We start from the raw sequence: 15780 nt of genomic DNA, 5'->3' as shown, positions 1-15780 counted from the left end.
GTGTTTGCCCTTGGACATCTCCCCCAACACCCCAGGGTGGAGACGTGGTGCTGTGGTGGGGAGGAAGCATACAAAGGAGTGTGGCCAGCCGGGGTGGGAGGACACACAGCAGCTGGGAAACTGCCTTCAGGGGCTTTACTTCTGCCAGCAAAATGTTTAGGAAAAAAGCTCTTGTCTTTTCAGATCCTGGGAAAGGAAGAGTTTTTCAACTTAGAAGATGGACACAAGAATACAGAATTAGCGTAGAAAAGCCTATTCTCAAACTCTGCATCGTGCAGGGTGCTCTCTCATGCAGCAGATGAGGAGTGAATCTCTAAAGCGAAGGTGGACACTGAATCCCTGTTTTGAGCTGTGGGACAATGAGGATGTTCCCATGGATACTGAGAACAAGGCAGAGGAGTACAGGGTCTGGGACTAGCTGCGAATAAACATCAGCTGGAGAACCCCGGAGCCCACGAGACGTCTGTAACGGAGAAACAGAGACCAGTGGCAAAATGTGAGGCGAGGGGCTAGGAAGGATAGCAGGCAGTAACAGGAAAATGAATAGCCAGGGTAGGGGTGGCTACACGAAAACTGGGTAACTGGGGGAACCAGTGATCTGGGGAGAAAGGAGCTTAATTGCTTCACACAAGAATTACTTTTTTGGTAGAAGACTACTTCTGCAAGCTACCACTCCTTGTCAGAGTGTAACTCTTACTCTAACATATCAAGTCTTGGATTTGGAATAGCTAGCCGTGTAACTGTTTTCCTTGCTAGTTCAACTCAACCCAATAACATCTCTCATGACAGAAAATTGAAATCCTTGGCAGACAGACAGGTTAGGCAGAAGTCCCACATGTGAAACACCACTGCCAAAACCTTTGGGTGAGCCAAGCTCCGTAGCACCTGCTGTACTGATGTTTTAAGCATCTGAGACTGGCAGGACTAGGAGAGCAATGGCAGGAGCACGTACCTTTCCTCCCCACTCGATCTGTCCAGCCAGTGCTTAGATGACCACAAACTGTCTTGAATAAAACTGCACCTAGACCTCTGCTGGGGACAGGTCACGGGAATGGGTTTGGTCAGAGAAAGAATACAGGAGAGCCTACTCAAACATCTCATAGACAGGGAGATGGGATAGGTAAATGGAACTAAAAGTAAACCACAGATTTAAAACATGTCGCCAATAAGCTGTGCTCTGCGTGTTGGTGCGGAGCCCTTCCTGGGCTGCGTGGCAGACACCTACCTGAAGTCTTGAATCTTACCTAGCTTGATAGCCAGATGAATAAAGCTTCTATGAGAAAGCTGTAGCCCATCTTTGGCCACAATCCTTTTATAGAAGCCGTTTCTCAGACCCCAAGAGCTCAGTTCTCATTTAGAGTTTGGCTCCCAGCACTGCCTGGCGAAATAAAGGCCACTGAAATGTATGTAACACATTCCCAGAGTGATGTAGAGATAAAAGAATCATTTGGGGTTTTCTAAAAAAAAATCCAGGAGACTGAAAAAAAAATATTTTCAGATTGAAATAGCTGGTGAGATTTCATTTTCCTCTGGAATGGCTGTCCTTTCAACTCGTGTCACCACAAGGGATGGCCTCTGCCACACATGTCACGAGTCTTTCAGTGCTCTGAGTGGTGCATGACCAAATTGGCTACCCCAAGAGTGAAGCAGCCCCCTCATGGGTCCCTGTGGCTTTTCTCACTTTGTAGTTGTTGCCTCCTTGTCCCAGATGCTAGCCAAGGCACATGGCAGCTGCTCAGCCTACCTCTCCTCCTGGCAACTGAGATCAGCCAGTAATTAGCAGAGTCAATCAGCCCTGGGTGATGATGAGTATTTGGCTAAGAAGATGCTAGTGCAGCCAGTCCTGAGCCTGGACTCTGATACTGCAGTATAGGATGCTTATTTGCATTTAACTAACTCTTTTTCAACTTGTTCCAATGCACTTTAGCAGTCTCTTTCTTTCTTAGTGGTAAAAATATACTTCAGAGAGAAACCTGGATCCAAAATACCTAATAGGAAGAGATCTGACTGCAGAATATAATTTCTTAGGTTGGATCCATCTACCCTTAAATCTGTGACAGCATTAGCTGTCCTGAAACTGTTTTGTCAGAAAGGATGGAATATAAAACAATTTAAGAGATTCTTGATGTTAAATATGGAAGTTAAACGTCTCAGGAGCAGCAGTAGCTATTCTGGTGATCATGTGTCTAATGTCTCTAATTATGAGAAGAGAATCAGCTCTGAAAAGCTCATCGATAACATTTCTCTGCAGAAAGCAGGTCCTCAGCCTGTTTTGGGGTAGAGAAGATGATAACAGCAAATCCTGCTGGGAGGTTTTATGCCTTAAGAAGATTTCATATTTCTTATTTCTGCATACAGCCATAACTCTGGCTTCCTTCCTGGTCCTTCAGCATTTCTCACTGAAGCACAAAGAGCTTCATGGGCATGAAGAAAGAACATACAAGAATAGGTTATGTTGTCAAAATACCTTTTAATGGTCCCTTCTGCTGTGAATAATCACCTGCAGTCAGAGGGTAGACCTGCTTTATACTTTAGCACCGTGCTGGATTTAGAGAGCTTTTTGCCTGTGCTGTGGGAAAAGGATGGGTTCTCCTGCTCTCCTTCTCAAAGAGTACCAGTCTTACAAGGCACTTTGGCCTTCATGTCAACAGGAAAATACCTTCCCTGAAAACCAGGGAAGCACATCCTCACTTCAGGTTCTGTCTACCCTTCATTATTCAAGGAGGCTTTATTCAGTTTTCTGACACTTCCCAGTGATCAACACATTTTGAATAAGTTCTCTTCCAAAGCCTTTTGTATCTGCTTGGCATGACACGGAGAGGAAGAAAAGTGCATAATTAAGCAATATGATACAACAAGCTTTCCATTACTGGCAATTAATGGAGCCTTCAAGCAAGCTTCTGAGGCACAAGTCCAAGCCATAAGTGGCTGCAACTACCTGAGAAGTGCAATAATCCCTCCAACTATGCAGCACCTCAGGTGTCTGAGAGCTGATAGAAAATGGCATTTATAAATAGGAACAAGTTCTTTTTGTGATTTACTTGGGCGTTAGTAGTATTGTTATTACATTACTGAAAAGTGATAAGAAATCCATGACATTTTCACCTCTCACGATGTTAGATTAATGTTATATTAGATGTCATAGTAAAATGGGAAATTTGCTAAGAAAAAAAACCTCATTTCAGTCAAAACTTCATGTCATATTTTCCACAGAAAGAAGTAAACCTTGCCGGAGTTATTCAAAGAAAGAATGAATGTGATGACTTACATGAATAAGGTAACGCAGAGCTGGTTTCAGAGAAACAAGAAAGCCACATAGGGTAAATAATGACCTCTCCTTTACCAGGCTGGAGGAGAGGAGCAGGGGATCTTTTGGGACACTGTAATAGAGAATGGTTGGGTAAAAAACATGGGGGGTTGGGGAGATCAGAGTAGCAAAACCAGCAGGAACCAGGAATCATGGTTGCAGTAGGACCAGTACCATTATATGTAGATGAGGATACCCTGGAAGATGCTCTGATCTGCTTCTCAGCAACAGACCAGTGGTCAACGAGCCCAAAAATCGCATGTCACACACTCTCTGAACTGTACTGTTGCAACCTCCTAAGTCTGCCATATATTTTACTTGTAAACCAATCAACCTCAACAAGGAAAAGCATGTGGACCCAGATGATGTCTCAAAGTAGTAACAACGACCTGTCAGCAGCAGTTTGCCTTCAAAATACTCATGACCCAAAGCTTTTACAGAAGGTGATCTGAATACTTTCCAACATCACATAATAAAGTCATAGAGTAATTTAGGTCAGAGAGGATCCTTGGAGATCATCTGACCCAACACCCTGCTCATTGCAGGGCTAACTTTGAAGTGATGTTAGGTTGATCAGGGTCTTGTCCAGCCAAAGTTTGAATATTCCCAAGGATGAAGATCCTCTAGCCTCTCTAGCTCTCTAGTCACTTGTTCCCTCACTGTAGACATTTAAAAAAAAAATTGTATCTAATCAGAATTTCACCTGCTGCAACTTGTGTCTGTCGTTTCTTTTCCTTTCACGGTATACTTTCAACAAGAGTCTGGCTTCATTTTCTCTACACCCTCCTCTTAGCTGCCTGATGGCTGTAGATGCACACCCCTCAGCCTCCTCTTACAGACTAAATGAAGCCATCTCTCAGTCTCTCCTTGGACGTGTCTGGTCCAGTTCAATGAGCTTGGCAGCCTTTCACTCAACTCGTTCCAGTTGGTCAATGTCTTTTTTGTACTGGGGAGCTCACAGTTGAACACAGTACTCCAGATGTGAACCGTGTCTTGTTAGCTACACACTGGCTAATACCCTCCAGCGAGCCATTGGGCTTCTTCCCCACAAGGACACACAGGACCTCCAGGCCCTTTTGCACAGAGCTGTTTTCTCTCCAGCTGCCCCCCAGCAGTACTGGGCTTATTCCTCCCTCACCACAAGACTTTGTGATTGTCATTATTGAACTCCGTGAGGTTCCTGCTGGCCCATTTTCCCGCTTGTTGAGGCCTCTCTGGCATATCTACCATTCCTCACCCTCCAACTTGTTGTCACCCATGAGCTTGTGGAGGCTGCACTCTGTCCCAATATCAGGTCATTAATTAATATCTACCTTGACCAATATAGTGCAGGTGCAGCAGGGCTTGGCCCTTCACTTCTCTGCCATTCCCTGGAAGAAGCCTTGGTAAAAACCCATGTAGAAAGGAGATGAATTAAGGCAGGATTGGGAAGGAAAAAAAAAAAAAACACAAAAAAACCCAAAAAGCCGATCAAGACTGAAACAATCTACACCAGTCTTTAATCATTCTTGCATTCAGTCCAGGATTGACTAATTAATGAGTGCTCTAGGCCCTGGCAGCACATTTCTTATTGGAAAGAATTACTGTAAATGCGAAAAGGGCCAGGGAGTAGTTTAGTCTCTGAGATGCTCCCCACCCTGGTCTGCTCAGAGTGACTTTTGCTTTCTGGCAGCTGCCTGCACGCCAAATGTTTTCCCAATAACTGTCAGCATCCTGCCTGCACGTCAGCTGGGCGCCAGCTGCTGGGGAGGTGAAGGGGGACATTATTCATCTGGGACATCAGTAAACCCCGAAGAGAGAAGCAGGCCTCTGGGCAGCTGTTTAGCAGCAGGAGCTGAGGTAGAAGAAACTGTGAATAAATACATAAATAGGAACACCTCAAATTCTCTTCTTTTTTTTAGCCTCTGCTCAAAAAACAAAAAGGAGGGGGACAGGCAGGTGAGAAGAGGGGAGATATTAGTGAAAGATGACAGTAAATCATCCCCCATGTGGGAATCATTTCTCGGTTTCTAAGTATTTACTGGAGGTGTTAAGTCACGTTGTATGTAACTGCAGATTGCCAGGGTCTACCCAATTTGACACCATGTCCCAGTCCATTATCCCTTCAGGGTATTTAGGTAAGGGAAGTGGTCATTTGGCATGTTGGTGTTTTGCTGAAAACGCACTTTTAAAAGCTTACACGCTGTTACACACACGTCTCCATTACATTTACAGATTTCCATGCCATCAACAGAAAAAATATTGCCCAAATGTTGCTCAGTGTTAAATATATAGCACATATTGTACTACACCGTGTGGCACAATCTGTGAATCTTGGAAGAATTGTGCTCTCAACATATTTTTCCATCTGGCTTTTAGAAACTTAAACTCTCCAAATCAGTTTCTCCCATTTTTTTTCTCCCACCTAGATCTTCATAGAAATTTTTAGAATTTTGGTTTGGAAGCAACAAAAAAATAGAACAAGACATTCTAAAAAAGACCTCAGCTAGATCACGAGTTAAATTAAAAAAGACACGGACTAGACAGAGCCTAGGGTTCCTCTTTGAAACAAGCTTCTTGGAAGACGAGAATCTGGAAAGTGACCTACTGACTACTGATATGTCCTACATCAGTGTCCAGGGAGAGCAGCGACTCTCATGACCTCCCTGGATATTCTCCCTGTAGAAGAACTGCAAGAAATCACCAACTCTTGTGAATGACTAGCCCTCAAGGGACAAGGAAATATCCATCTCATAGCAATGTGCAGCTACTGTGTGGTGAGAAAGCACAGCCTCTGTAGGTTAGAAAACTCACGTGCCTCTTCCAGGGAGCAGCTTGTCAGCAGCCCTGTGGGGTGGGTGAACCCACCACGATGGGAAAAGGCGCAGTAGGAATGGGACAGTATCCTCACTGGGCTTTAAAGAGTCTTGCATCCTGGAGCCAGCAGACCTTTTTTAGCCAGAGTACGCGTCTTCTGGGATCTGCAAGCTCTGAATAGCAGGAAACACAGCAGAGAAGGACCTGGGGGTGCTGGTTGACAGCTGATTGAACATGAGCCAGCAGTGTGCCCAAGCAGCCAAGAAAGCCAACGGAATCCTCCTGGCATGTATCAAAAACAGTGTGGCCAGTAGGAGCAGGGTAGTGATTGTCCCCCTATACTTAGCACTGGTGAGGCCACACCTTGAGTACTGTGTCCAGTTTTGGGCCCCTCACTTCAAGAAGGATGTTGAGGTGCTGGAGCGGGTTCAGAGAAGGACAACAAAACTAGTGAAGGGTTTAGAGAACTTGTCCTATGAGGAGCGGCTGAGGGAGCTGGGACTGTTTAGTCTGGAGAAGAGGAGGTTCAGGGGGGACCTTATCGCTCTCTACAATTGCCTGAAAGGAAGTTGTAGGGAGATGGGGGTCGGTCTCTTCTCCCACCTTATGAATGACAGGACAAGAAGGAATGGCCTCAAGTTGTGCCAGGGGAAATTTAGGTTAGATATCAGGAAAAATTTCTTTACAGAGAGGGTTGTGAAGTATTTGAACAGGCTGCCCAGGGAGGTGGGGGAGTCCCCATCCCTGGAGGTGTTTAAAAACCGTGTAGATTTGGTGTTGAGCAATATGGTTTAGGGACCCTGGCAGTGCAGGGTGAATGGTTGGACTTGATGATCTTGAAGGTCTCTTCCAACCCGACAATTCTATGATTCTATGAAACCACCTGCTGCCAGGCTGGTCAGTTTCTTCGCCGCTCCCTCCATGTAAAAGGATTTGCTTCCTCATGCTGTGATTGTACTGCAGCTTGTGGTGCAAAAACATGTTTTGGGAAAAAAGCACTTTCAGGTCCTCATCTATTTGGGATGGTGATTCACCAGGCTGCTGTCCTGGTATTGGAGTGCAGAGCATAGCATCATAGAATTGTAGAATCATAGAATAGTTTGGGTTGGAAGGTATCTTCAAGATCATCCAGTTCCCTGCCGTGGGCAGGGACACCTTCCACTAGATCAGGTTGCTCAAACCTTATCCAACCTGGCCTTGAACACCTCCAAGTATAAGCATTGAATCAGCTGAAATCAATGGGAAAGTCAATGTTAATTACAGGAATTAATGAGCTTGTATGGAGGAATCAGAGCATTCAGTGGCACCACCACAGTTGCAAGTGACAGAGGTATATCAGCCAGGGTGAGACATACACTTATATAGACTGGCCAAATTCTTGCAAGGCCTGCAGGACTAAACACTGCCCCACAGCGGAGATCCTTCCCATAGCAAGGGTTTGTCCACGGCGCTCAGCTCCTTTTTGATTTGCTGTCAGTTTTGTCACCCCTCCCCACTTGCCAGGGCCATTGCTTCACACCTCATTGAGTGTCCTCCTCATTTCACATCCTGGGCATCTCCTGGTCCATCAGCTGTCGTCTGTGCTGTGGTATTACAGTGATTTTGCATACCACATTCTAAGTGGTACGGCCACCACTGTGGTAGATTCCATGCAGACACACAAAAATGTACTTTCTCCCCTGAATGATCAGCCTCAATGGCAAAAGACCCAGCTCCACAGGGAGACAGGAGATGAGAGCAGTCTGGTGTATGATTAATTTATGTCCTTAAAAGTCTGAAATGCTACCAAAGACATTAATATTCCCTATGTAAGAAAGCTGTCCAGATTTTCAACATATCCCTGCTTTATTCCCACATCTACTGGAATTAATAGCTGAAGGCTTGTAAAGCCCAAAAGACAAACAGAGGACTGCATTTAATCTAATGCGGAGGCTGAGATCATAGTTTGGGAGCCTAAGTGTTGTCAGGACCTGAGACAGCCCAAATTCACATTTATACTGAGACACTTTTGTAATATTGTGGAAGCATAAATGCACTCAGAGTGAGTGCAGTGCCAGCACCGACGGCCTCTTTGCACTGTGGAAACATTGGTACGAAGAGCCCTTCAGAGATATTAAGACAAGTGAAAATGAAAAGCCCATGCTTTACATCTAACCCCAGTAGAGATGACCCAGCCCAAGAGCTTTCTAAGGTAAATTGGACTCCAGACAGTTCGCTTTGTCTGTGTGTGTGTGGACCTGTGCAAAAGGAAGTTGTGGATGCTCTGGAAGAAGGATGAAGAATCCATCCAAGTGTTTTAAAAACAGGCATCAGCCCACGCTTGTTTTTTCACATTGTTTAGTAGTTCAGCCATTGCACCCAGAAATTACTCCTTTTCTCTGTTGAAGTGGTTGCTATGTCTAAGTTGGTGAGGGATCCTTTGGGATGAATAAGTGCTACCTCTTGCTTCCCATATTTAACGTTTCACTGGGGAAGCTCTGATGCCAATTATACCATAGAAGTGCTGGTATGACAAGGACCAACGTGTGGGAGATTCACCCAGCCAGCCCTGGCTGAGCCCAATGCGGCTCCCGGTGCCCAGCTCATCCCCCTGCACTGTCCTCAGTCAGGGCATGTGTTACGGGGCGCTGAAATAGGAAAGTGCTTGCTAGAGGCTGCACAAGATGCTCCATGGCCAGCTAACCATTTCTTCTAACTTTGAAGAAAATGTGCTGAATAGGCTTATGGAGCCATCACATACCATGGTGGAAGTGGCACAGAAAAAAATGTGCAGTTTTTTAGATTTGTTAGATGATAGTCTCTCTCCCCAGTAGCACATTGCACTGACACTATCAAATCCCTCACCTCATCCTATAGATGCGCAGAACTCAGTAGCTAAAAAAGAGGAGATGGAGACCCAGTTACTGTAAAATTAAACTCTGGGAACACACTTGTTTTAAAAATCAGATCAGTGAAGTAATGCCTGGCTTCAGTTATGTTGTTTGCTAACTTACTTGTAGCTACTTGTTTCAAGATACACAGGACAGTAGTCATGGAAGTCTGTACAATTCCAGTTGCTTGCTCTCTTTAATTGACAATAATGCTTCTACAGCTCTCCTTTCTTTTTTCTTTTTTCTTTTTTAAATTTGCCTGGGGCAATTGGTAAGTGTAGGGCTTCAAGGACTGTTATACCTTCTCATGAGGGGATTCATCTTCCAGGTAAAAGAAGCACAATTCTTTCCTGGTGCAGTTCAGTTCAGTTGGCACAGAGTCAAAAAGAATGCCTTAGCTCCAAGGTGCCAGAAAGGATCAAGGGATCAGCAAAGAAAGAGCTTTGATTTAAATGTGCAATAGGATGTCCTCGGTTTAAGGAAACTAGGAAACCTGCTGCAAAATGACAGAATTTAATAGGCTAATAGATTGTTAGATAGTTTATCAATTCACATGATTTTGAACTGGAGAGAACAGCCCCGTGGTTGCATTATTATTATTATTGTTGTTGTTATAAACGTTTCTTATTTCATTGATTTAAAATCCTCTGGTCTGTAGTTTATTCATTGTCTTTCGACGAAACTGCCAGTGGGATTTCCAAGGACTCTGGGTACTCAAAAACCATGATGAGTATTACGTTTCACCTTCTAGAAATGTTCTGACTTGTGACTGAATATCTCACTTAATAAATAACAGAGGCCTAATAAGTGATGGAAAAAAGACATATATGACCATGTCATCACCGGTGGGGTTGGTGCACACATGTGAGTGGAGGGTGTCCCGTGTGGCTTGTCCCTGTGGCTGGGCACCCTGGTCTGTGGCCAGGGAGGACGTGGCTGTGGGCAGTACAGGGGACCTGGGGTGAGTGGGAGGCCAGCTGTACCCAGGTGGATGGGCTAAGGGGTCTCCACACAGCTCAGCAGCAGTAAGCTCCATAATTCACTTTCTAAAGTGAAGAAGAGTTATTATCTCTGTAACTTCTGAAGTATTGGTAAGAGTTGCTGTGAAAGTTGGCTGGCCTGAGCCCTTCAACTTTCTGAGCTGTGCGGGACAGGGGTACATCAGCACAGGCTATAAACAAATGCTGAGGGCTTGTAAGGACTCTAACAAACCATGGACAACATACATCATATAAATTGAGTATCCAGACAAGCATGTATTTGCCAAATCCACCTCCCACCATACAAATGTATGTGTCCTTAAACATGCATAGATGAGAACAAAAAAAAATGAACTAATGCCATTCATAAAACCATGCATTTTCATATATAAATAGCCATGCAAAAAGGCTAGCTGCGATACCCGTGTATTTACTGCAAGCAGAAACGTGAACACCATGCCCCAGACACTCTTGTGAAATAAATTTTGTCTTCAGTTTCAGTTTAATAGCTCAAGATCTTTCTGCCAGATGTATGAATGGCTTTGAGAGGAAAGGCATGGGAAGGAAAGTGAAGATGTGATCAACCTAGGAAATGGTTCTCGGGAAACCTTCCAGCGTCGTGAGCAAGCAAACACAAGAGTGCATTAGCATAGCGCGCTGTCTGATGGATGCACCAGTGGCTGGTTCATGGGACATACGCTTTGTTTCACTGAGAAACAGACATTTGTGGGAAGAGAGAAAGCAAATAGATATAACAGACTCAATCTTTAAAGTTTTTAGCAGAGGCTCGTGAAATTGTACCACAGAACGAATGGAGACTTGTGGACATACTAAGAGCTGTCAAGACCTGAAATGAATTGATAGACCACAGTCATAGCTAATTGACAGTGACAAGTGTTGCTTTGCACTCTTCGGACTGGAAATGACATCTTGAGATATTAAACTGAGGCCAGCATGCTCAGAATCATCGTTTTTCAGCTGTTCTAATAATCCCTGTCAAAAATATCTCTGCATGCTATGTTATGTGCCTCTATTTCTGAACTAGAAGCAAACAGACAAAAGCGTTAACTAAATGTGTGAACAATGTTAAATTTGGAGACGCTGTATACACCAAAAAGCACAAAGGAGTTGTACAAAAAGAAGCAGGGAGGCTAGAAAAATGGATTGGGAATAGCAATGATATTTCAACACTAATAAAGAAAACCTATTGTATCAAAGACGAAATGTAAAGTTGGAAGTTGTAATGACAGAAGCTCATAAAGATGTAGGCTTGGGAATAAAAGGGTGAAGGGTCCTATCAGAGCTATGTAAACAGAGGCATTTTACTATCATATACAGATCTGACAACTTATGCTGCTCTTTATACAGCATCAGTAAGAATTCATCTAACATTAAATCCAAATTGCAGGCACTCTGATGTCAGAAAGAAGGGGAATGATGCTTTTGGAAAGTGAATTGGGTGCATGACTGGGGAAGCATTGCTCACAAAGAGTCTGCTTGCAGTAACTGCAATTACGAAGTAATGCTAGCAGGGACAAAAATCCCCATCAAACAGAAATATGGCATTACCTCTAAGATATATCACAATGCAAGGCCGGAGCATTGGGAATCTCCGGAAAAAAAGGTGATATTTTGGAAGCAAATCAGGCTGCGAGGATCAGGATCATGGAAAGGCTTTGTGGCTATCATGAGGGTAGTCCACTGGGATCAGGACCTAGCACAGGCAGGCTAATGACTGCAAGCCATTGTTTAGAATGAAGGTTAATGGACACAGAAGAAAACAAAAATTAAGGGAAAGGAAGATCCATTATCCCTTTTGTTGGGAAACCTTAGACTAAAAAGAAGCTGAAAAGGAGGCATTTGTGGTTGGAAGGAGGGTCTAGATGGGAAGCAATGACTGTATGGCATAATGTGCAACTGAGACTGATATAAAACCACCAGAGTCAGGTCAGTATTTCCACTGCTTCCAGGAAACCTCGAAGTCATTGGAACTGCATTGCCCTAGTTTAGATGCTGGTCAGACCCTGAGGTCATGCTGCTTGCTCCCACATCGCTCCCAGAAAGCCTGATTTTTGAGAAAAGCTGGTGCTTCTCACCTGACCACCTTAGTGCCGTTCCTCATGACTTGCATGTCCACCATGCAGCCACCCGTGACGTAAGCAGCCAGGTTCAGCTCGGAGAACTCAGCCTGGAGTGGAGCAAAAGGACAGAGCGTTATTCGAGCACAGCAGAGGCACAAACAGGGACACGTATGCGGAATAGTCTTTGACTGGAAAGTGCCCTCCCTTATTTTTATTTTATTTTTTTCTGTGAGGCAATAGGAGATTCAATTACAGCTAATTTGCCATGGAGAGACTGCAGAAATGTTTACGGCTCCCACAGTTGGGGTGTACAAGTATACAGGATTAGGCTTATTGCAATAGTAAGTACTGCAGGAATTAAGAACGAGCAAGCTGAAAAACGCATACAGGAAAGAATAATAATAATAAAAATAGGTAAGGTCATTTGAACTCAAATTTCAAGTTCCCACTTAGAAACATCCATTTAGAGTTATGTCTGAGTCGGCTGCCGTGCCACTGGCCAGCTATAAAGCTAAAACAAAAGATTTAAATCTTCCTAAATAGCTAAAAAGCCTTATTATGCTGCAGGAAAGCGATAAGCAGAGAAACCCACCTGATGTAGTTTGCTTATTAAGATTTTTACTATTAAAGGGTTAGCAAAGCTGGATAGGCTATTAACAGTACTGCTCAATTACTAAAACACTTTATCTTTTAAAGTGGCTCTGCTGTCCCTTAGAGTGGAGGGCCAGCCAGACTCGATGGTCTCAGGCCACTCTCCGCAGGAGGAGGACGGCAGGATTAGCTGATCAGTGCTCGACTTGGGCTCCAAATCATAACTCTGTCCTTTATGAGCAAACGAGTAAACTCCAGACTAGAATAGTCTATTATTGTGCCACACCAGTCCTCCTTTTCCAGCATGATGCAAACATACCTATACGGATTCAGAATCCTATATTAAGTTAGTACCTGTGTATATAATCAGGTTACAGCTTTCTAGATAGAAAATTTAGTCTTCTTCCTTTAAGCAGCTTTTTTTTCCTCTTCCTATTAATGCATTTCTTTCAGACTTAATATGACGGAGATCGGGCAGCAGTAAAATCATCTTCTAACCAGTGGCTACCTAATATCAGAGCACTCAGATGGTGCTGCTAATGCTTGTGATTTTATTGATATTCTTTCAGTATTTAATATTCTTCTGATACTTCTACAAGCTGGAACCAAAAGACAGTGCCAGGAACAACTTTTATACCAAAAAAACCCAAACCCCAAAATGAAAAAAACCTCCATGTTTTGTCCTCATGAACGCATGGAAAAAACTCGCCAATGGAGAACTAGTGCACCTGTAAAGGCTCAGAGGCCAGACGACAAAAGAAAAAATCACTTCCAACTTTCTTTTTTTAAAATCCACATAATTTTAAAGCACTGACCGTGGACTGGTGACCCAATGATGTAATGAGATTTCATGTCTGCGGCCCTGTGTAAACTTTTTAAAGCAACACCCTTACATGATCTTACATCATTGTAACTCCCAATTACAATGAAAGGAGGAGGAAAATTCCTGTTGCCAAGAAATAAATCCTACTTCAAACACATGTACACACACACAGGGAACAGCAGTGGTTCAGGTGACTGGCCGGGCTTTTCTTATGAGATTGTGCAGTGCTGCCTTGGCCACAGTCATGCTTCTTCAGTGGTTGTATTGGATCAGAGATAAGAAAATATGTACCTCTAAAAGGTGCCTGCATTTTATACGTTTAAAAAATCTCAGTAGAAGTAGGGAGGAGGTAGTCCACCTTGCACAAGTTCAGGAAGAGCAGATGCTCGGGGTACCATCAGTGAGCTCTCCAGTGCTCACAAGCAGTAAGCTTGCTAGCTTACATGTGGGCTTGAGAGGCTCCATGGACTGGGGAGATGAAAGGATGGTTTTCCCACCTCTGTGTCTCGGTATGCCTCACAGATGACCCACTCTGAAAGCAGAACGTTAACTAAGCTGGACCTTCAGCTTCTACAACTGAAGGATGCATCATCTGATGTGAACACCAGAGCAAGAGAGGAAAGTTTTAGGTCTGTGTTTTCATGGTTTTTACGTTTTTCTTCTGTAATTTTTTCCATAATGGTGTTGGGCTAAAGAGCTTAACACTTGGCTTTGCTGGGGGTGCAAACGGGCAATCTTCATTTGATGACTGGCACTTACAATCTAACTAAGTCAGTCTGACAGGCATTGCCTGGGGCAGTCAGACCAAACAAAGCTGCCTTCAGACACCTGACACACAAATAGGCCTGGGAATCCCCCAAGCTGGTAAATACTTCATACCAAACTGCCAGGACCAATTTCAGGCCTGCTAATGTCAAGAGCCAGAAGAAAGAGAGAAATCTGCTTTGGCAACCATCGTCCAGGGCACCCTGGCAAGGAGGGAGGAGTGGAGAGAGGGTCTGTGGTACTCAGCTGTCTCGCTCCCAAAGCATCCAGATACGCAATCACAGCTGAGGGACAATCCTAATCTTTTCCTGGCATTCACTCCCGCTTTAACGGACTGAGTTAAGGGTGGCTGCTGCTTTCATGTAGCTGCTTTGTCCCATCTGACAGGCCGCTGCTGGCTGGCGTTTGGAAGAAGGCTGAAAGCTTCAGTCAGCAGAAATTGTTTCCTGTTGATTTTCCAGGGCTCCCTGTATTTTTAACTTTGTGGGTTTTGCAGCCTGATGACTTCCCTTGGCTGGGATTTCAAGTCTGAGATCATCTCCAGCCTGAGTTTACCTTGCAGACAAAGAGGTCTTTGAAAGCCCATGCCGACAGAGCGACAGGTAGCGATGCGTGGAACTGGAGAGCCCAGCTCCCCGCGCAGCCTCGCGGAGCTGCTTGCGTTAGGACTCGACGAACAGAAGGCGGCATTACATTATTCTGACGGCGTTTTATACTTGCTTTGCAGTGGTGCCAGTGGCTGCAAAACCATTTAGGGCAAGAGTGAGCCACGTGTGACAAACATGACACAATCCATCTCGAGAAATAACGTAATACGGGCAGTGGGAGTAGAAATATTTTGTACCTCTGGGAGGCCCAGATCTGGGAGGATGCCCACAGGTATTTTGAGGATAGTTCTGTTAAAAATGCCTATTCCAGGTATTCAGTTTCAGAAATCCCTCCAGTTCATTTGGAGTAAATCTTAAGCTACTTTCAGTTTTCTCTGGCTACTGAACATCTTTTTGGTGAGCTATTTTAGAGTTTCTGTTTCTGTTAGTTGTCATTGTAAATTATGTGACAGTAGAAATGCCTGGCTTGGTAGCCATACCTTTTAATACTTCATGGGAGGCACATGTTCAAGGTGGATTTTAAGCATTTTTCACAGAATAACAGAAAATTGGGTTGGAAGGACTCGAAGACATCACCTAGTCTGTCTCTTTTTTCTAAGGCAGGATCAGCTTTACCTCTGCGGTTGTGTGCAGATACTACATAACCTTCTTGTATCTTCCACAGATGAGGAACCTCCTCAGGCAATCTGCTTTAACAGCCTTGGAAAGTTTTCCCAATGTCCAACCTAAATCTCTCACCTTACTTTTTAACACTGTAATTTTTTTTGTCCACTACCTCCTCTTGCAGAACCTGAAAACTTACTGCTTGAAGACTTACCCTTCCTTCCCTTCCTTCCTTTTTTTTTTTTTGCGTAGACAAAACCAACCCCATTCTTGTAAGGTTTTCTTGTAGGTGATGTTTTTTAGCACAGTGATCAACGCTGTTGCTGTCACTGGGATCCTCTCTGACAGATCTGCAA

The 15780-nt window shown here is 44.1% G+C and overlaps 1 protein-coding gene across 2 annotated transcripts in view; it reads right to left on the bottom strand.

Annotated features, from left to right (window-relative positions):
• Nucleotides 1-15780, bottom strand: part of SYN3 (synapsin III) — a 181497-nt gene that overhangs the window by 144539 nt on the left and 21178 nt on the right. The window contains exons 3-4 of one of the 2 annotated variants that reach the window (XM_086610260.1): nt 12050-12141; nt 9467-9469 (exon numbers count right to left, since the gene is read on the bottom strand). In XM_086610260.1, coding sequence (XP_086466386.1) covers nt 9467-9469; nt 12050-12141 — 95 coding nt within the window. The remainder of the gene's footprint in view (nt 1-9466; nt 9470-12049; nt 12142-15780) is intronic. The other variant, XM_086610261.1, reaches the window with a different exon arrangement.

Source organism: Tauraco erythrolophus, chromosome 4, assembly GCF_009769465.1.
Source record: "Tauraco erythrolophus isolate bTauEry1 chromosome 4, bTauEry1.pri, whole genome shotgun sequence".
NCBI lineage: Eukaryota > Metazoa > Chordata > Aves > Musophagiformes > Musophagidae > Tauraco > Tauraco erythrolophus.
The sequence above is the reverse complement of the archived record's forward strand: the minus strand, read 5'-3'. Positions and strand labels throughout refer to the sequence as shown.